Source organism: Melanostigma gelatinosum, assembly GCF_949748355.1.
Source record: "Melanostigma gelatinosum genome assembly, chromosome: 19".
Lineage (NCBI taxonomy): Eukaryota > Metazoa > Chordata > Actinopteri > Perciformes > Zoarcidae > Melanostigma > Melanostigma gelatinosum.
Window position 1 is genome coordinate 20,499,655 of NC_136652.1, and position 22,465 is coordinate 20,522,119.

Sequence of the window (22,465 nt, forward strand, 5' to 3'; positions counted from 1 at the left end):
TTTTTCTGGCTCCAAACAGCTGAGCGGGGCCCGTTTCACAAAAGCTAATCTGCTTAAAGGTGAACTGTGAATGGTGACAGCATCATCTTTCACAAACGGCAGTTCAATTTGTCCTTCAGGGCTCTCGGGTGCTCATGCATGGCTCCCAAGTATGTTTGACAAAAAAAGCAAACGACGTCATGCTGCACATCTCAGCTTCACGCCGCCTTTATGTTTCTCTGTCGTTGAGAGATCCTATTTTGCACGGGAGAACAACAGTATGTGGGCTCCACATCTTGTTTCATGTAAGCTGGCGTGACAAATCAATGTTTACAAAAAGACAATGTTGTTCAGCTGAATAAACACCATAGTAGCTCGTTATAAGCTGACATCTTAACGGGATTTGTGTTTCCAGTCAAAACCAGCACAGAAATGATTCATTCGGGTTGACTTTTGTTGAGAAAGTTGAGTCAAAGTACTTTAGAAAAATCACTGAGGACCTCCATGGCGGCTTCCTGGTTGGCGTTTGAAAAATGTGAAAGCCATCAACACATCAAGACTTGATTGTATTGAATGTATTCTGCAACACTTTGCTCCACGGTCAGCAGGAAAGACACAACAACACTGAAAGAACATTCGAAATGCTGAATTTCTTCAAAATAAAAACACATTCTAGCATCATAATTCTGGGTAATACAAGTCATAATACAAGTCATACCACAGATACCGATCTGTCACCTGTGTAATAAACAAGGTAGATAGCAATACTGACGAGAAAAAAAACAATTAAAAAATCTTAAATGTGCGGTGAAGCATCACCCGATAAAGTATATTTGTCATAAAATCTTTACCTTTGTGTTTAAGTTCCTCTACAGACAAGTATACGTTTTACAGAACGAAGCAGCCTCTGATACCAACCTCGAACACGTTACAATAACCAGTGAACCTGCAGGACGTCCTGTGTGTAATATATATTCAAGCAGATGTATATTTAATGTAAACTTCATATCCTAACAACTGGAAGCATCTACAGTGGCTGTGTGTGTGTGTGTGTGTGTGTGTGTGTGTGTGTGTGTGTGTTTCTGGTACTGATCTGTGTTTCCGTTCACATTCCCTCAGCTGACTCGTGATTTTTGCCTCTTCTTCTGTTTCTATGTTGTAACTGTGAAAAATATACCTCTACCGCTGCACGGAAATCATTCTAAAACACTCGGGTGAACATTTTCTGGCTCCGCGTTCGACCCACAGTTTATTACAGTCTCTCTGATGTGCACAAAACTGGCAGTTCTACACTTCCCCCCCAAAGTGTCTGAGTAAAAACGCAGTAATGCGATTAATAAGCCGTTTTTTAAACATTTCAAAATGACATATTCTCAACATGAAGAAAGAGTTTGGCTGCTGAAACAACTTGGTTGATAAGGGAAAGATGAAAGTTTTGATTTTTTTTAAAAGTCAGTTTGAGGCGCGATGCAAAACTCAGATGTGCTGCGTTCACCAGATGAGCAACACACTTCACTGTTTATCTGGGTACACGGGAACACTACTCCCTGCACTAAAGTAGTCATTGAATGTCACATCGTCTCTTACATGGTCTTTTAGCACAACGTCATGTATGTAACCATCATGTGCATGTTATTATAGGGTTCTGGTCTTTAAGCGAATCAGCTGGAGCCGTTCAAAAGTTGTCCCGGGCGTTTTTAAAGCTTTAATTACGCTAACTAGCTAACGCTAGCCAATGCTAATGCTAGCTAGCTGCAGCTTATCAGTCGTCAGAAAATCGAAGATCGTCGCCGAGAAATGAGACTTTTGTTTTCTTCTTTGTGAAATGGAAGCGACTCATTTGGGCCTCGTGCAAGAACAACTCGTGCGAACAGATTCTTAACAGGTTCTTAAGTGGCTGGTTTGAATTTTCTCTTAATTATGAGCACACTTTACGTGTTGTTGGTTAATGTAACGACTCCGCACAGGTGACATTCATCACGTTCATCATCAGGTATCTGAAGTTAGGAGCGTTTGCTGAATCTGACGTTGCTCACTCGTACACCGAAAAGTAAGAGAGGGTTGAGTTCAGAACATGAAAATGTTCTTGCATGAAGTCCAACATTTAAAACACAAAAGATACCACACACTTGCTTCAATTATCAATATAAACTGCACATTTGCTGTGTGAGAATAGAAAGGTGTAGCAACTAAGGGGAGCGGGGTTCAGCGAAGGGTCAATTAACAATTCAGACTTAAGAATTCAACATCAGTTCCCCCGACTGACTGGTGTTGAATCAGGATATCGCCTTCACAATGTGGCAGATTGTTATCTCCATCTGATGCGAGGCAGACGGGTCTGCCACCGAGGCCGCAGTCTGCCTCGTCTCAGCCTCGTCTCTGCCTCGTCTCTGCCTCGCAGCTGTTGTGAGCGGGGCTGACATGTCATGCACGCTGGTGTGATAGTTTAACGTTCCGGCTGTCTGCTCTCGTTGCAGCCGGCCACCTCACGCTTCCTGCCTGCCGGCCTTTCTGCGATCAGCCGGTCGGGCTGTCTGCTCGCCAGCCCGACCGGCTTTTCCTCTGCCCGTCGTCTCCCCGCCCGCTTGGCCTGCTGTCTCACATGCTGACTCGTCATTTCTGTTGCACAGCATAAGCGAATTGTCGAATTTGGAAGACACCATCAGCTGGTGCCACGGAGAAGTAGTCAGCATAGCATACAAAACATAAATATACGCTGAGTGGAGCAAACAGGTCCTTTTAAATATCTACATCGCAGCAGCATCTCGTCTAAGTAAAGATTTTAAACAAAATACTGTCATTTGAAAATGTAAAATAATCCTTTTTTATTGAGATAAAACTTGACATAAACCTATTTACTGCAACTCACTTTAAGCACACTTACTGCCAACTTGAATCCGGCCTGAGAGAGACACTTAAGTCTGCAGGTGTGGTCACTCTCATTTACGTTTCGAGCACTCTTGGAACCCATCGACTGTCTGTCCGGGCCAAGACTTCCTCTTCCGTGCGCTGCTCATTGTTTACGGTCCGATTGGAGAGACGACGCGTACGACCGGATTGTTTCACAAGCAGCTGTCTGCTTGAATGTGATTGGTCAATACCACTTGAACTACAAGCGGGAACCAAAATGCTTCCGATGCCAACATCCTTTCCCGCTGCCTACCGACGTACGCTGTCTGTTCGACCCATCCAACCACAACTCCGGAAAATATCTTTCACTCAAAACATAATTTACATGCAGTTTAGTTGGGAACGTCCTTATGTGACAATTATTACTGCAGTCATTTTCTAATCACCTGACAGCACATCGATCTTCAATCAAATCTGTAAATGTAAAGTTGAAGACGTGACACGTGGTTGAAAGCTCAGGCCAAAGTAAATAAGTAGACCTTGAGGTGAGATTATAACGGATATTAATGCTGGTTAAAATACACTTTAGCTGCATTATAAAACACCAATAACGCACTGAAATAATGCCCAAAACAAACAGAACAGTGTGATGTTCAGCAAAACATGCAAAAAATACCAGTGCGTTTTTAAATCTTATAATATAATATGTTGAGAAACAGATACTGTGGTAATGTTTGGCCGTTTCACAAGTAACACTGTTATTGCCAGAAATATAAGAAACAAAGTCAGAGGAGATGGTAATCTGCGTACACTATCTCTGCTTTCATACTAATTAAATGTAGGCATATGTATTTATTCTGGCTAGACATCCTAACTGTCACATTCTCAAAATATGTTTTGGTCATCTTCAGCCAAGAGTTATTGTTTCAAAGTTTCCGAATGGAAGAGGAGATCTGTGACATGTGGGTCAGAAACACAGTATTTACAGAGCCAACTCTTACCGTAAAGGGGGGTTTGCTTTTCCACGAGGTAACTGGAGCGAGGCAGACGGGTCGCGCTTTATTTTCACAGCAAAGACGCGCGGTAAGCTCCCAGTAAACCCAGTGCCTGCCTCTCTGCCAGTTTCGTGTCCGGGAGGTTGAACGAGCTCGTCATTGTCACTTCCTGAGCCGTTCGTGTCTTCTTCAAGCTGCTGTACACAGAAGAATCCTGCAGCCGGGGAACTGTGGCCCCAAGAGCTCTGTGGAGTACGAATCCCAGCCTTCCGAACCGCCCATCTTTATATGGAATGTACGACCTGTCGGAAACACACGTGTGGCGACAACAACTCGTTCTTTCCTTGTGTCTTCCTGCTCCACGCTGCCGGGGGTTGGATTGATCAAAGGTGTTACTTTACAGGTGTTTTTTTGGGTGGAAGGGGGGGGGGGGGGGGGGGGAAGTGGGGATTGGCACTTGACAAATAACTAAATATCTAAATAAATGTACAGAACCAGTAGCTCGTAGGAAGCCCTTCTGTGTGAGGGGACCTCTCGTCTCCGGCTCGTTTTCCTGCTTCCCATCAGCTCTTTTCCTATTTTTTATTTTCTTCGAGTTCAAGAGAAACAGGAATCCAACAGCGGCTGCATTCTCTGGAGGAAGGTGTTTTGCAGGGCGTTTGGGTGCACAGGTAGGTCAGTGTGTTTGTGTGTGTGTGTGTAAATGCTGACTATGCCTTTTTGAAGCTGTTGTTGAACGTGTGCGGGTTAGTCCAGCGAGAGCAGCGGCTGCATGTTGTCTTCGTCGCTCTTGGCTTTGTCCGGTCGTTTCAGGACGCCGGGTTCCACCACCGACTGAGACCTGCAGGGAAGCACGATACCAATGTCAGAGAATATCAATCTTTTATTTGTAAATGTATTTATTTATCTACGATTGCCCCACGATAAGCACTCGTTGGTTCATATTGGGAATATTTTAAGTCACACATTTCCTTCCACAAAAATAAAACACAAAACCAGTCCAACAACAACTACTGCAGACGAGGAGACGTTAAAGGGGTTGAGCTGACCTCTTCATGGTTTTCGGGGACAGGTTCTTCTCCAGGTCCCTCTCCAGGTCTTGCACCGACAGGGTGTAGGACTCCGGACAGTAGTCGGTCTCCTCGTCGTAGGCGTGGTCCAGCAGCGCCCGAGCCCACGTGCCCATATCGTACGGCGGCATCATCCCGCCGAGCTCCGACGGCAAGATCTCAGGGTGGATCAGCAGGTGGAGGCTGTTCAGGTTGTTGCCGTGCATGAAGATCTACAAAGGTACAGACAGAAGGACAGCTTCGATTGGGGACTTCGAATCGCTTAAAGACATGACTTATGTGGATCCATCGTACATTTGAAAAGTTTGTTCTGACGAGACAAAAGTGACAAACGGCTTACTTTAATATGAATGTTCCCTAATCAAACTAAATATTGTTATAATACCAATTTAAAGGTAATATATTAGCCATATTGGCACAGGAAGCTCAATTGTATTGCTACACACAAATGTTGTTTACATTTTGAGAGAAGAATCGAATCAAATTACTTTTGCATTTAAAGAAAGAAATCTGAATAATATCAGCTTATTTCAAAAACTGTTCAACTCAAGAGCAATTCACCACAATGCAGAAAAGTAGAAATATTGATCGTATGGAGCCTCACCCTCTTCCTGGTCTTGTCTTTGAGGAAGGGCCGTATCACGGTGTAGAGAGCGTGGATGTACCAGGGCTGGTTCACAAAGTGGATTCCTCCAAATCTGGCAGGAAAACTGTCCTGTTGGAGAAAGACACAAAGCAACATAATCCCATTATAACCAGACCATTCAGAGACGTAATGACAGCCGCAATCCTTGAGACGAATGAAACCAAGACTCATAATCTCCCTGTGTTTGATCACAAATCACAGAACGCCGGTTTCAATAAGGAGCGTTTATTTTTCCCGTCTTCTTTGAGTTCCAGCAACTGAAAAATGACCTCTGTGAGTTTCCTGCCCCCCCCTTTCATTGGATTAGTTCTGTAAATGGGCTCTAATCTCATAGTCAATAGGAAATGGACCGGTCTTATTTGGAGCCACCTCGTCAACAACACCGGAGGGAAATGAGTCCTTGTTCCTACAGGTTGGTGTGTGGAGTCTCTCCTCCAACGCTGGACACAATTATGATGATTACGCTCCACTGCGTGTGTGTATGTGTGTGTGTGTGTGTGTGTGTGTGAGTCATTCTTGGCTGTGGTCCAGCAGTGTGGTGAAATTACAGAACAAGATACTGTTTCTGGACATCCACGGCCATGCAGCTAACAAACAAATGCATCTAACAAAAAACACATTTCAAAAACACAAAGGTGCAAAATTCCGGCTCATTTCTGGGTTTTAGGACTCATTCACGCGGCGCTCTATAGTTTGTGTGTAACTAAAGTTACATAAAAACATAAAAATATTAAAATATGGCTGGTTTGCAGTGACAATTGTGAATTTGTTTCCCAAAAGGCTGCAACCCAACAGATACTGACGACTACTTTCCTTCGTCGAATGAATTAGTTCAATATTCTACACAACATATTTAAAATATTATTATCATATTATTATCATGTTATTTTTGGATTTTTTAAGAGTTTTAATGACGAACATGTTGGAAATATTTTTAAAGGAGCTTTTTTTTCCAACAATTTCACAGTTTAATGAAATTGAAGTGTTTATTTTTTCAAAATAAAAGCTTTTTCAACCATTATGACACATAAATTGTTCATGCAACCCAATAATCCAGTTATTCATACAGGATATTGGTGCAACATGTCCGACATCCCCCCCCCTCAGATCCCTCTGACTCCGAACCTCTGGCCTGACAGACATTTTCACTTTGATGAAGGGACCTGCTGCATTATACATGAAAGATTGAAAATGGAATATGAGCTGCAGAGCCTGTGCTGCACCGCAGGGACTGAAAGAGGAGGAGGAGGAGGAGGAGGAGGAGGAGGAGGAGGAGGAGGAGGAGGAGGAGGAGGAGGAGGAGGAATGAAACAGGAGCTAAGGGAAGAGAGAAAGTGTTTAAAGATGGAGACTTGCGTTAGAGAGAATAATACAACGTGAAAGAGATCAAAGATGGATGAAAGATGTTGAGAAGCAGATCTAAAAAGAGCAGTTTCTCAGCGTGGCAGCCGGTAAAGAGGACTGAAGGAAGTTAGGAGACGATTAATACTAAACACACCTGGTTTTCCTCCCACAAACTCAGACGTTTGGAACGTGTGAACAAGGACAAAAGCAAGCTTCATCTTTTTGTGGGCAATATTTTCAGACGGTGTCCAAAAAACGTGTCCAAAAAATCTATATTTATATTCTCCCCCAACAACTCAATGCCTGTGTCTGAAAGTGATACAAAACATCCAATACGATACGGAAACAAAGAAATGAATTGATGACGATCTTGGGAATCAGACATTTAACGAATCAAACTAATCTTGGCTGATTTATACACACATATATATATATACTGTGTATATACTGTGTATATATAAAATTGCCATGTGGATTCAAATCGTTGCTGCAGAAACTATCTTCCGTCAATATTTGTGTGTATTTTAGAATCTTGATGTCTCATTAAATTGTCGTTTCAGATTTGTCTTATTTATTTGTCATGGTTTTATTTGCTCCCGGGCTGTTTCAAGGTGCTTTTTATGTTATTTCAGGATGAAATATTATTATTTTTATCGTATTTTGTGTCATCTGTCTGGTGTTATTGAACTCACTGCTGTTGCCGTCTATTGAAGGCCAGCGCACACAAACCAGTCATTTTACCAGAGGATGATTTTGACGTCTGTATTTCTGACAGGGTTGACATAAGGGGGAGTCATTTGTATGTTAAATAGCTCAAACATTCAGTAAATATAAATTGTCAATTCCAGAAAGCAGCCACTCACCAGTACCTCAGCATTTTCTCTCATGTTTGTCTACAGGAGGAAAATGTCGATGGTAAATAAATGAGCGACTGCTGGGATTTGTTCTCGGCCTCTCGCTGCAGGTCGCTGTGTTCTGTTACAGCGAGAGGTTAAAGGTGACAGAAGAGAAGTCCGTCAACACCAACAGGACGACGTCTAGAACCGAGGAGTCGTTCTTTAAAAACACAACCAGGGTCGTAGACATTTCTTATTTTCCTCTAAATCTCCCATGAACATGAACCGCTCTGCGGATGAGGAGTCATCAACGTTTGAGTACCAACAGTTTCACTTCTCCTCATGCGTTTCTGCCACGCTGTTTATAAGAGGTGACCGTAGTCCTCGTGACCTGTTTTTCTGTTTTTCTGGCAAAGACACATTCAGTAAACAAACCGAATGCGGATGTTGAATATTGGCAGAATATCAGCAGTTGGCAGCTTCTTTTTTAAACCATCTTCAAAACCTCCTATCAGTGAAAACCTCGTGTGATCTGTTCTATTGAAGCGGGAGAACATTCGGAATGGACAGCTGCTGCCGCCGTCGTCTTCCAGCTGCAGTCGGAAGATAAAAGCAGCGTCGCGTGAAGACAAACTGTTTAATCACAACAAAACAGCTCCATTTCCTGTTTACAGACTCCAATGTATAGGTTCGGATCCCCGTGATTGATGGAAGAATCCAAAGCAATAAACACACTTATTTCACTTCAACCCATTTCCTGTTATTTTCGAATTTAAAGTATAAAATGAAGCTGCTATCTTAATTCTACTGCTTGAGATTAAATTATAGGGTGTTCAGAAACGTTTTATCATTTATTATACATGATGATGATGATGATGAGAAAGAGGAGGATCATCAGATTTGAATTAATGCTGCAAGATATCAGACAAGTGATGCTTTCCAAACGCTTCCCTCTAAAGAAGTGTTTTTTACCCAGAAGCTGCCGGATGAGTCGGTCAAACTCTGTCTCCTGTCTCTTCTCGCAGACGTTGTTGGCGCACTTTTCTCAGGAGTCCCAGTTATTGTGGAGGAGTCCGTGTTACATAACGACGCTAATGCGGAGTAAATCCACGGAGAGTTCGCTGACTGGTGCTGTACACTGTGAGTGTTCATGTGCTCCACATATCTGCAGATATTCGGGCTCTGTAACATGCACTCCTGTCGTAAAGGAGAATGAATAATTAATGTGTGAGTCATTTAGAAATCAGTGTCGTCAGAAATCAGCCAGGAGGAATTCACCAAACTACATTTACTAAACTGATTTGCTACAGCTACAAGTAATGGTTTCTTTAATTCTTTAATTCATTTGATTAGATGATTATTAATTTAGAATATTAAACGTCACTCAGCTGTGAAGGATAACTAAGGAGACAGAGCTGCTTTTGACAATATGGCACAATACATTATTTAAATAATTAATATATAATCACAAACTGTTGATTCATTTTGTGATTAATTAATTGATTAATCAACCACTTAAGATTTTCCACTTATTCACTGATCAAAAGCTGAAAGCATGACTGTAACTACATGATTATCCCAAATGAACTTTAAGAGGTAACTTAATTAATCTGCATGAGTAAACACACATTTATGTTTTCAACAAAAAGAGGTTAAAAACAGAACAAGATTAAAACCAAGGTTACCTTTGACGTTAGCTAAATGCTAACATGCTCACAATGACGATGCTAACTTGCTGATTGGTCAGCAGGTATATGCTTCGCAAAGTTTACCATCTTAGTTTAGTGTGTTGGCATGCTAACATTAGCTAGTTAGCATTAGATTTAGGGTTACAAAGTGCACACAAAGTACAGTGGATGCTGATGAGAACGTCATTACTTTTGTAGGTATTTGCCCACAGCATCCCTGGTATTCCAATTGAGATCACTGTTAATGTGAATTAGGGATGCACCTTGCTAGAAAAGCTGGCTAGCTAGCGATAGCTGCTAATGGTAGCTGGCACTGTTGGGCCTTGCTCTTCTGAATCCAAAAAAACAAGATGTCGACGGTCAAAATGCCAAACTCGGGGCTTCAAAACTGCAGTTTGGGTGATGTGACTACTTCCGCTTCTTATACAATATGGTATTTGGTTGTAATCCAAATTATTACAATTTTAAAGTTCGGCCTGATGATGGCGCTAGAGGAAAAGCCGTGAGTTGGATTCATCCTCTGGAAACTATGAATATCTGTACAAAGAATTCTGACAATCATGGATAAAGGACAAATTTGACTTTCTGGCGGCGTTAGAAGAACAGTCACCAAAGTAATTACAATTCATCCTTAAATCCATCCCATCGTTGGCAAAACATTTAACTCAAAATGAAAAAATGTCAACCTCTCAAGATGAAGATGCACGAAAGATAAAACGGTGAAAGGAACTGTTTCTCTCCTCTGTGTGTGTATTTATACCGTGTACACAGTGACCAGCGCTACACCATTAATTATACATCACACACATCATACATTTACAGTCATTTGTGGCGCACTCGCCGACCGACCGAGCAGCTGTCTGTGAGCGCCTTTTGAGGAAAAAGAGACGGAGAAATGTGTCTTCATGTCTCCGGCACAACAAAAGGAAACCCGTCTGGAGGAGAGAGGGCCGAGCCCACGGCGTGGCAGGCCGACATGTTGCCGTGGCAACGCGGCGATGGTGGGATGTAGCAGGAGGGAGGGAAGGGGGGGGGAGGAAGAAGAGGAGGGGCGGGGGTTCGATATCGTGCATCTGGCTGCTGATGAAGAAGAAGATGATGCTTCTTTTAGGTTCAACATGTAGAAAAAAATTTGAAAAATGTAACAGCAGTGTTGGATGATTTCTGTCACTATTTCTTTTGAATTTGGACAATATTGTGTTTCTATAGAAATAACTGTTATCGAGTTCATTTTTATACTCGAGGATGAAGCACAAGACGGCGTTTCTTTTTACAGAAACTGACATTTATCTGCAATGATGGAGTGACTGAATTGAGAGAGGAGAGGAGAGATGAGGGGAAGGGGAGGATGTTGGTTAAGAGTGAGAGGGGGGGAGGGTAAGGAAAACAAAAGTAAAAGGGATGGAGAGGCCAGAGGGGACGGAGGAGGAGGAGGAGGAGGAGGAGGGACAAGGTGACATTTTCTTTCTTGAACCAGTGAGTCCAGGTCCTTTCTCTTTACTCTCCTTTCTAACACTTGGATGGCGAAGGGGAAAAGGAGGTTTGACAAAAAAAAAAGGTCAAGATGTCCGATGAAAGGGCATGACTAAATATAACAGGAAAGGTTGAAGAATAATCTTTCACACTCACAGGGAGCGTGAACGTCTGTGACAAACGTCATCGTGGCGATCCATCCAATGACGGTGGAGATATTTGTATACACGTCACGAAACATCAGATAAAGTTTTCCCAATTGTTGCTAAAAGCTACGGATGCGCTGATCCCATTCGTCAAATCCTTTTTAGCGGATCCGCATTGCAGACAGTTTCTTTGTCGATGTCGTTACTGGATAAAACCAAACACATTTCATTACAACCTCACCTCAAAAAACGATGTCTTCAATAATGCAACAGAGCTGACAAAACACACTCATCTGCAGCAAAAACAACAGATCCCAACCACACTCAATTAGATTTCATTTCATTTGGACCCGGCTCGACACTTGTGTAACTGTGATGGCATCAGCTTTTCACATCACAGTGATGACTGACTCGAAGCAGCTACTTGATTTGGCTTTAATTATCTAATTAAGCTTGAGCCTCGTTATCGTCATGTCTGCAAAAAGCACGAGGAGACGGCTTCTATTATCCGCCAACGCGTTCTCTCTCCCAACTCCCCACATACGGACTCTTGGTCAGGACCCCCTGGTGTCACTTTCTAACGCACTGAGGTCATTTATTAACATGCGGGGGGGTCGAAGACGCTTCAATGCGTGGATAACATTGGGAAATTCAGACAGAACTACTTGGTTAGAAGGACAATATAATGGTTTGGGTTAAAATAAGTATGTTTTGCGTAACTTAACTTGTGTGCGTTCGTTAAGAATGCTGCGTATCTTAAGTGCATTTCGTGAGTACTGCTTTTGGTTCACACGGGACATGTACAGCGGTCTCCTGGGTCAAAGTCCTGTGTTGGACTTTCCCACAAGCTCATGAATGCAGCATTAAGCGGTTTGGCCACAAACAGAAACTGTCTTCTGAACAACATCCCAGATGCAGAGCAGCACCAACACCTGAGCTAGTGTGTGGAGAAGTGTAAGAATGGTCTTTATTCAGACATTAAGAGCTTTAAATGCAGGTGACTCACATGCAGCTTCAGTGTTGGGTCTGCTGGTTGTCAGAGATTCATTACTGAGTGGCAGGTTGCTGGTCTGAGGTCAGATGGTGTCAAGCTGTGACAGATCACCTTAACGAGGCAATTGACGTCTCTGACCTCAGACACAGGACGTCTATACGCCGTGTACACTGCGCTGGGATCGTCACAGTAACTAAAACCCCGCAAACATAATCAATACCTTTAAAAAAAAGAAGTAAATAAGTATGTTTTTAAATGTTACCTTTGATTTGTTTTGCGTATGAAATGTTCTGGACAATAAAACTTACAACCTGCTTCATGTTGTGCAAAGTTTGAGGGTCAACTGTGACATCCAATCAAACGACATGTAAAATGATGTTTCCTTCATTTTATTCTGTCAAAATGTATTTATTGTCAAATGTTCATGTTGTGTTTATTATCTCCGCCATGATAATCTATAAGTGAGGTTGTTTTTTGAACTCCTGAACAGTTGACATTCTGGAGAAATGGTAAAAGCTGCAATATTAAAAATGGCAACAACATTTTCTTCAACATGACCTTGATGTTTTTTTTTGAGAAGAACAACCCAAAAGAAGGTTTTGCAGACTTGTAACTGTAATCCTTCTGTAACATTGTAATCCTGGAGGATTATGACTGGATGGGTTTGAATCCCGTACCGCTCACCGGCTCACCTCCTGTGTTGCCACCGACTCCTTCATATAATCTCTTGTGTGCCGGCATGAAGACATTTCATTGGAGCATGTGCTGCTCACACAACTGGGGAAACGGAGGACGTGCTGTGTGTACCGTATCTGAGAAGAACGAGCACACGAAGCCCAGACAGGAGTCTCAGACAGCACATCCAGAGGAGCAAGGCCACAGAGAGGTCAACGGACGGACACATCGTCCCTCGTTGACCATTAGTATTTATTATATATTATGTATTTACATAGTATAAAGGCCTCAACACTAACAATTTACCAAGAACATTCAAACTCCCCAGAGGATGAACCGTTACCGTTTCCAAGAGCTTTCCTCACTCGCACTGAAATCTCATTTATTGTGCAGAACATATAATACTATCTACCGGCCATGTTGATGAGCTATCGGGCCGATAATCCCTCTAACAGCTCTTGCAATGTTCCCGACAAACGGAACAATTGGAGCATCATTATGGTTGAGAACAGAGTTGATGGCATGTTGCAGATACTGGCGCGTGTGGTAAGAGATTAACTAAAGTTTGAATTTAAACACGTGAGCGATGACGGCCCTTTGTTGCATGTTTTTCCTACATCTCCATCTCCCACATCTCCATCTCTCACATCTCCATCTCCCACATCTCCATCTCCCACATCTCCCTCTCCCACATCTCCCTCTCCCACATCTCCCTCTCACATCTCCCTCTCCCACATCTCCCTCTCAGATCTCCCTCTCCCACATCTCCATCTCCCACATCTCCCTCTCACATCTCCCTCTCCCACATCTTGCTCTCCCACATCTCCCTCTCCCACATCTCCATCTCCCACATCTCCCAGCCTGCCTCTTGACGAGTGTCACAAAAATAGGAAAACAAACAATTAAAAGATCTGTTGTGCATTTTGGGGGTGTAACAACCAGCAGGGATCCAGACTACTGTATCCGTCTTGCATCTGCAGTATACTGTGCAACACATTTTGGATCCCCTGGCATGTGGCCTACATGCTTTTTTGCATTTGCTCGACACTAACACCGTCAGGGTTGCCATGACAAAGAGTAAATCACAAGTGAGGCAGATGTAGCAGCAACGACACGGAGGACGAGACAAAAGAGAGGCAAGCAGATGACTCAACACGGGCAGAACGGGAGGAGAAATATTTTTGATTTCTTACATTGTAAAAAAAAAGGGCGATTCAAGAATGTCATCATATCTAATTTTAGGATGTTGAAGTCTGTTTTTCACTTCTCGACCACACACTCGCTACTCTTAGAACATCTGCATCAAACTGTGTCAACACCCGACAAACAAACGATTGAAACACACGTACGGGAAAAAATAAAGTTATAGGGAAGAAAACTGGAGCAAGAAATTGCGATATTTTCTCAAACGAAAATTTAAAAAAGATTCTGGGCAGATCAAGACAGATAGATAGATAGACATGAACTTTACTTATCCCCAGGGGGACATTTGTATGTTCAACACCCGTGTATGTGTTAAGGAAGTTAATCAGATGATTGATGGCGGAGGCAAAGGCGTTACCAGCGGAAATGAGCCCACGAGCAACGGCTGATGGGGAAACTCCAACTAGGCCGACCGATGGCGGCCACTTTGCAGACAAAAAAGTGTGTTTTATTCTCCTGTTAATCGTCACATTGCTGTCGGTTCATACAGACATCAGATAATCCAAACGAGGGCAGCAGCAGATATGAAGTTGCTGACGCGCACAGATGTTCACTGAGCGATGTGTTCAGCGTAAATCGGCCATCAGACTACATCAAAGCCTCACGCAGAAGAATCGCCGTCAGCTGCTTCTCAACACTTCCTGGTCTTTCAGATTCGTAACCCGACCTGCTGAGACTGACGCGACTCACTGTGGCTGTTTAACAGCGTTTAGATCTCAGTGTGTGTGTGTGTGTGTGTGTGTGTGTGTGTGTGCATATGGCTGAGCTCTACTAATCCCACAAACTGTAAATGTTGATTGTGTTTATTGATTTATATGTTAATGTATTTTACAGGGATGAAACAGATAAACATTGTTACATAGGGAGAAATAATGCAACAGATGTTTGTATTTGATATACTGTATGTTAATATGTTTGTGGTTGTAACTGCTCCTGGTGTCAGATGTTTGATGTTGTGGCCACAGTTCTACATGTCCTATATTTTAAATCTGTGCTCACACATCTTTATGTGTTTGAATCTTATAATGTAAAATGACGAGACCTCTATTTTTATATAGATTTCCAACAAATCCCATGAAAAGCCCAATGGATCCCATTGAAGGCTGTAAAGATAAAAAAAAAGATGTAGTTCAAGTCGAAAAAAATGGTCAATCATTTCCTGTAGTTTTTAGCAAGCTTTACTCAAACAAGAGAAAATAATGCATTTGTCGGGGACTATTTTCAGTGGCGGATGAATCCACATTTGGTGCTCTAGTGAGTGTTTGAGGCAGCAGGATTTGTTTTGTTGACAGTAAAGAAAATACATTGAATTACAACCTTTAAATTAGTTTTCACGTCCAGATGAAAATAACTTTGAATTTATTGCCACGTCCTTGATGATTTTTGTAATGTGTTTTGCGCATTTCATTTGTCCAATATATTCAAATGAGATTACGCTTCTTCCTCCGTTTTCTGCATCAAATGATGAGCAGCCATTTGTGTGAGCAGTTGCACGGTTGGGAATGACTCAGGGCTCAGCTAATAGCCGCCATTAATAATTCAGGCTCTAATCTGCGTCTGGAGAGCCGTCAGAAGTGTGTTATATGTGGACTCCTCACGCTGATGCACCTGCTTGCGTCTACAGTTTGTTCCCTCTGTCCGGAAAAATAAAAAGGTGGAACATTTTTCCCAACATACCACCTTAACTGCCGACACTGCAGATAACTAGTGGAGGAGGAGGGGAAAAGTATCACTGGTTATGTAGAAATATCATATTTATTTACATCTTACTGGAACATAAGTATAAACAAATAAGAAGAAAGTATATGACACTGATTTACATTAAGCACACCCTGCTTTATGGTCTGTGTGACTCTAAATGGACCATAATGTACTAAATGAACATCATGCTGTATTGAAGAAGACTTGAAACTAGAGATTGAGACATAAACTCATGTTTACAATGTTTACTGAGGGAATAAATCAAGAGAGAAGTAGAGTCATTTTCTATAGACTTCTATACAACCAGAGGAGTCGCCCCCTGGTGGACACTAGAGAGAATGCAGCTTTAACACATGAAGCATCGGCTTTAATCGGCAGAACCAGAGGTTGCCGCCTGGTGCTAATGGAAGAAATTTGAAATGTTAAGAGTGACAAGTTATCATTATGAAGCAGGGATGTTAATAATGAATCGTTCCACCGTCAACCAACAATGAGATTTTGTTGTTGTTGTTCAGTCAGTCTGGCAGACACACAGCTGACAATCTTGTAGCTAAACTCATTGGTGAGGCCGACTGGGAAAGTGGCTGCATGTTTCCACGACAATGCCTGTTTTGCTCAAACACTGCAGCTGGCGATAAATGATGCATTTAACCAGTTTGTGGATCCTTTGTAGTTGACTTGTTAGCACTTCAACCACTGCAGCCCTGCATGCAAAGCAGTAATGTTGCCGGTGAACGGTTAATGATCGGTTAATGAGGGTCAGCTAGCATGAAAAGCACATCAAGCAAAGGTTGATCGCACAATGGCTGTAGAACAATACAACCTCTGAGTTTTGCAATGGGAATGAATTACAATAGAATATATTTGTTATTTCTTTCTTTTTCCCTGATGGGGAAATCAGGAAATGTATCGAGAGTATTCGACGATCAGAAAGCGTTCCAGTTGTCTTTGCGACGTCAACAATAATGCCGCTTGGAAACTCTACGTTGCAACTTTAAAGATAAAATAAACAAAACAGCTTCTGAATCATAATCACCATCTTTTACCCTCGGGGTTGCCATTTCCTGCTCTTATTTTGTCAGCTTTAACACAGAAATAGAGGATGGAACTTTGAAATGCGACTTTGCCAATTTGGCATCATTCACAAGCACATCAGACCACGCTGCGCCTCACTCAATACTCCCCCCGAGAAACACTTCCCCTTAGATTTCACGCTGACGAATGGAGCCCAGCACTAATTGGCAGATGATTCACAAAATGTTGAAAAAGCGATACACACACGCACAAACCAGGAAAGATATTTCCTCCCGGGTTTGGCTGGTTACCAGAGGACAGCTGTACACTTCTCTCCTGTAACTCATTTCAATAATGACGTTAGAGAGGACTCATGCCTTTTCACGCCATGAAAAATCCCCAAAACACACAACGAGCACTGTCACATCTCATGGATCTGTTCTCTATATGCCACATGAGAGAAACTGGACTCTCATTAGAGAATGCGAGAGCTGAAGAAACCCAAAGTGACAACCACGACATCATCACCTGCCAAACGAACCTTGAGAAACACCAGCCAGCAGCAGTCGTGTGTAATCGAAATGGAAATGTCGTTATTCCTCTCAACCAGCTCGTGGCTTTAACGCGGTGCTTGACTTGTTCTTAAGTGGAACATTTTGACTGCAGAGTAGACGCTGAAGGTTTGTTCTGCCAACGTCGGAAAAGGAAAACTTTAATGTCAAGAAAGGCCGAAGAGTTCCCTCTTCCCCCTCGGCTCTGACAGGAAACGCAGACTGGCTTTGTTGAGGGACAAGACTGCGGATTTTTGGATTTTAAACTAACTCCGATGTCGACCCACCCGCGTCATTATTGGAAGCGCAGAGCAACGGACGCTGTATGAAGAGCAAATGGACTTTGAATGCATTTCTGGATGGGTGGGTCAAACCAACAGGACTTTCACCCAGGAGACCGCTGTTCTCAACGTTAACCGAGGGCTGGGAGGCGGGGTTAAAGGAAACGCTCGTGTGCTCGCTCTACCGGCCAATGGTTGCAGAAGATCCATGTGATTTTACACTGAGCGACACTTCAATAGGAATGAACGGGGCGCTGCAGCCACCCAACGTCCTGTGAAGACGGATGTTTATTTTGAAAAGACACGACGCATGTGACGAGCGGAAAAACCGACACGTCCAGAACTGACGCTAGACGGGTACGTAGAGCATCGGTTTAAAGCTTAGGAGCGCTGACCAAGTGAGACTGTTGCATGAGGGTGGTGGTACTCTTTAATAGTAAGGTTAAGTCAATAAGACCTAAATGACAAGATAGGTCATTTTACTAAAACTACTTGGAAAATCTCATGGTGATGGTTAAATATATATGTTTGGGGTGCAAACTACAGTCTCCAGTATTAAAGTCCATCACTTCGCACACCCAACCACTAAACCAATCACAACAACACCAACACCACCAAAGCTTCAGACGGCTGAGCGTCTTACCTGCAGCCCCTCGATGGCCAGCCGCAGCATACTGGGAGTCAGTTTGGACGCCTGCTTGAAGGTGAAGTTACTCCAGTCGATGATGAGGATGAAGCCGTTGACCTGCAGCTCCGGATCTTCAATCATAGATTCCAACGACAGCAGGATCGCCCTCAGTATGTCCACAAACGTGTACCTGAGAAAAACACGACAGTTTTTATTTGCCAGAGAAGTGGAGAGATTATTAAGGCACTTAAGTTGATCGTCAAAAGAACTCAATTCAGAAACAGCGTTCAAGCTGTTCCCGTACACTGTACAGCTACATACTCAGGACAAGTCATGCACTATAATTCGTATATAACCCACGTGATCTATTTGCATGTAACCTTCTAAAATGTGAGCCTCGACGGGTCATTTACAAGTCCTCGATGGGAGGAGGTTGGGGACTTTCACCCAGCAGACCGCTGTTCGTGTCCTGTGTAAAACCAGAAGTCAGCTTTTATTCATTTGCTATGTCATTTTCGTACTTCAGTAACGCCACTTCACCCCGAATGTTGACTTATTTGTTGCGTAACATTTGTTTTAAAAAAAAATACTTCACCCACAAAATGACAATTTGTATGTTAATTACTCTCCTGAGTCGACAATTACGACCCCAAATATTACCCCATGTTGTCTTGCATTCTTGCATGCTTGAATTTCAGGCATGCCTCCACCGAGAATGAAAAACACGAAAATGATGTTGTTGTTTTGTTGCCTCAACCTAACTGTCGATGCCTAAACGTTACTGTTTTGTTGCCTAACTAAACCTACTTGTTAGTGGTTTTGTTGCTAAAACTTAACTGTTGGTTTTGTTGCCTAAACCTAACTGTACATAGTTATTTTAAGGCCAACTATGACGTTTTTCCAAGTGTTTTTTGTTGCCTTAACCTAACTTTCGTTTTTTAAGTAATGTCATCCTGAAAAAAACAGTTGTGCCAAGGGACACGAAAAAAGCAGACGTTTCCCGTCCCTGTACACAAAACAAATATTGCATTTCACAAACTGCCGTGAGACTGTTGGTTATTTTTGGCATATTGACCACCTCTAGTTACCGGTACCGCAGACATTTCCACCAGACTAACCACTTCCCTCATCACTCACTTCCTGTCGGCTCTTTTTCACACCTGTAACGGGTGTTTTAGGATCATTTCTTTATCTGAATCGGATAATAGGTGTCGTATGTCGGTTTGATTTCATTACACCCTTTGAAGCTAATTTTCTCATTTGGGATTTCCGGGTTGGAGAAATGAGACTTGCCTTGGCTTTTCCCAGTTTGGTGTGGAAGGACTTGACTGTCCTGCACAGAGCCCTGACCTCAACCCCCATTCAACAGCTTGAGGATGAACTAGAACCAGACCTGATGGCCCCACATCAGTGTTGGACCTCACTAATGCTCTGCAGCAGGTCCTACAAATCTGGTGGGAAAACTGAAATGTGTTTGGTGTCCATACTTTTGGGCTTTTCATGAATGTGCTGATGAGAGAAGAAAAGACAAGTTTGTTTCCTGTTGTTTCCTCATAAACGATCATTTTGTGGTGCTGAATGGACAGCTCCATAGACCAGACTCCACTTAATTATAGTGGATTTTAAAACACTGACTCTTTTCTATCCTTTATGGATTTCTCTTTATGCGTCTGATCAGATAACACAGACGTTACAGCCCCATCACCACCAGCACTCTGCCTCTTTATTACCTGCTCTGGTCCCAGTTGGCTGCGAACAGGACCAGTATTTTCCTGCCGTATCTGTCCAGATTGGACAGCACGCCGGGGAAGCCGTCCTTCAGGGCCTGCTTGATGCCCGGGTCCGTCGCTTTCAGGTTCTTGAACATGTCCAGGTTCTGCTGCCGGTACTCGAAATACTGTGCCAGCAGCCGAAACGCCTCGAAGTGGTTGAACTTCCTCGCCCGGAGAAATCTGAGGATGAACGCGTCTTCTGTCCTGAGGAAACCGATGTCCGGCCGGGTGATGATCATGTCCCGGACCTCCTGGATGTCCTGGTGCAAAGTCTCTGGGTTTTCTTTCAGCTCCACCTTGGCCTTCTCCAGGGTCTCTGGAGAGAGGCCAGCCTGCAAGTGAGTCATCTTTAGCAACAGCTGTGCCTCCACGGGGGACCACAGCTCACCAGCTTCCAGTGAACAGAATAAATTGTTACCTCCAGCAACAGGGTGGTGATTTTCTTTATGGTTCAGAAGCTGCCCTCAGATGGAGGCCTGCGGCTCTGTAGACGTAATCAACCCTGAACTGGCACAGACGCTGCTGCTATGATGCTCCTATGAAGCATTATCAACATATGGGCCGTTCACTTTTACGCACGGAAACAATTTCAATTCCACCGTGAAGAATTCAACTTTATTGTGATTACCTCACCACCATGCGTATACTGACTTCGGTCCTCCGGGCTTCAGGCGGCACATACAACCTGCTGATCCGGGCGGCCCGAGCTCACAGCCGACACACAGCCGCGTCCCTCCATGTCAAAGCCGCTCCTCTCTTTCTCTGGCTCTCTGTGACACGATGACGACGACAGGCGGCGTCGCTCGCGGCGGCCAGGCAATGCGACACGAGCCTGTAGCACCTGCTATATCATCAGCATCATCATCAGCATTCCTCCGCCTTCACAACGCATCTCCATCCGCCGACCGACGGATGCTGCTGCTGCTGCTGTTGGTGGTGGTGCCGAGCGCTCCGTCACCGTCAATCGAGGCAGATTTGGCCGCTCGTTTCCGCGTCTGCATCCCCGTCTTAATCACCACTGCTTCTCATCAGCATCATCCACAATGTGGCTGTCAATTTAGATGTTAACATTTCTTAAAGACCCCCCAAAAATGGTATCCAGTAGCACAGGTGTCCCGCGAGGTTCTGCCACCGGTTTCAGTTTTTTTTTTTTGGAAAGGGGTGGGGTGGACCTGGGTTGGGGGGGGGGGGGGGGGGATTACCGTCCCCGCTCCTCCTGCTGCTGCTGTTGCTGCCGCCGTCTGTTCGCCGGGAAAGTGACTGACAACAAGAGAGTCTGTGCTCCGGTCGGTGTATGGACGCCACCGGCGAGGGGGAAGGGAGGAGGGAGGGAAGAGGCGGTGGGAGGAGGGGGTGGAGTGTTTGGATGAAAAGGCAACAGATATGAGAAGAGATGCAGAGAGAAAGAGAGGGCAAGGTGGCAGAAAGATGGAGAATATAGCTGTGGAGGCCAAAAAATAAATAAATGAAAGTGGTGATGGATCAGGGATGGAGAAAGGACACTGAAGGAAGGATGAACAGAGATGAAGGCTGGAGGGATGAAGATGGGGGTGGACTCTGATGGGCTCTGGAGGCCTGAGGCAAAACTAGGGGCCTCAATTTCACTCTTCCTTCATTATTTTTACTTAAAGGACCATATGTTGAAAGATTTTTAACCTCTAAATTACGTATACTTTGATTTTGGGTGCATTTATTGCTACCTACTCCAAGTAAAGAAATACAGACGAATTTAAAATGTCATAATTAAAGCATCTTTCACTTGAGTCCACAAAGGGTATATCTGTAATTGACTATAGATGCAAACGTTTATGTGTCCTGTAAACATTGATACATTACGTTGTTACGATACGTTGTTAAGTTACATTTTGTTACGTTACGTTTTGTTACGTTACGTTGTGTTACGTTTTGTCACATTACGTTGTCACGTTGTCATGTTGTTACGTTGTTACGTTGTCACGTTACGTTGTCACGTTACATTGTCACGTTACGTTGTCACGTTACATTGTCACGTTACGTTGTCACGTTACATTGTCACGTTACGTTACGTTGTCACGTTACGTTGTCACTTTAAGTTGTTACGTTACGTTGTTACGTTACGTTGTTACGTTACGTTGTTACGTTACGTTGTTACGTTACGCTGTCACGTTACGCTGTCACGTTACGCTGTCACGTTACGCTGTCACGTTACGTTGTCACGTTACGTTGTCACGTTGTTACGTTACGTTGTTACGTTACGTTGTTACGTTACGTTGTTACGTTGTCACGTTACGTTGTTACGTTGTCAGGTTACGCTGTCACGTTACACTGTTATTTTGTCGCGTTACGTTGTCGCGTTACATTGTCGCGTTACGTTGTCGCGTTACGTTGTCACGTTACGTTGTCACATTATGTTGTCACGTTACGTTGTTACGTTTTGTTACGTTGTCACGTTACTTTGGGAAATTACATACATTTTTGAATTTGTACTTTATGTTCTTACAATGTAAACGTGACATTGTTACGTTGATACATTAACATTAACCAAGTACTTTTGTTGCCTGAACCCAAAAGTTTCACAACAATAATCACGGGGAATTGTGCGTTTCTGCAAGTGTATGTGCTGATATGAAGCATATTTAT

At 43.4% G+C, this 22,465-nt stretch overlaps 1 protein-coding gene across 1 annotated transcript; it reads right to left on the reverse strand.

Moving 5' to 3' along the window:
• Window positions 1-4,571: 4,571 nt before the first annotated feature.
• Window positions 4,572-20,439, reverse strand: clvs2 (clavesin 2; the record flags this gene model as incomplete). Its single annotated transcript, XM_079290861.1, has 5 exons — window positions 19,805-20,439; window positions 18,090-18,264; window positions 5,499-5,609; window positions 4,874-5,106; window positions 4,572-4,665 (listed from the first exon to the last, which is right to left on the reverse strand). The coding sequence occupies exons 1-5, from the start codon at window positions 20,191-20,193 to the stop codon at window positions 4,572-4,574; spliced, it is 1,002 nt and encodes a 333-aa protein (XP_079146987.1). The 5' UTR covers window positions 20,194-20,439.
• Between the last annotated feature and the right edge of the window lie 2,026 nt (window positions 20,440-22,465).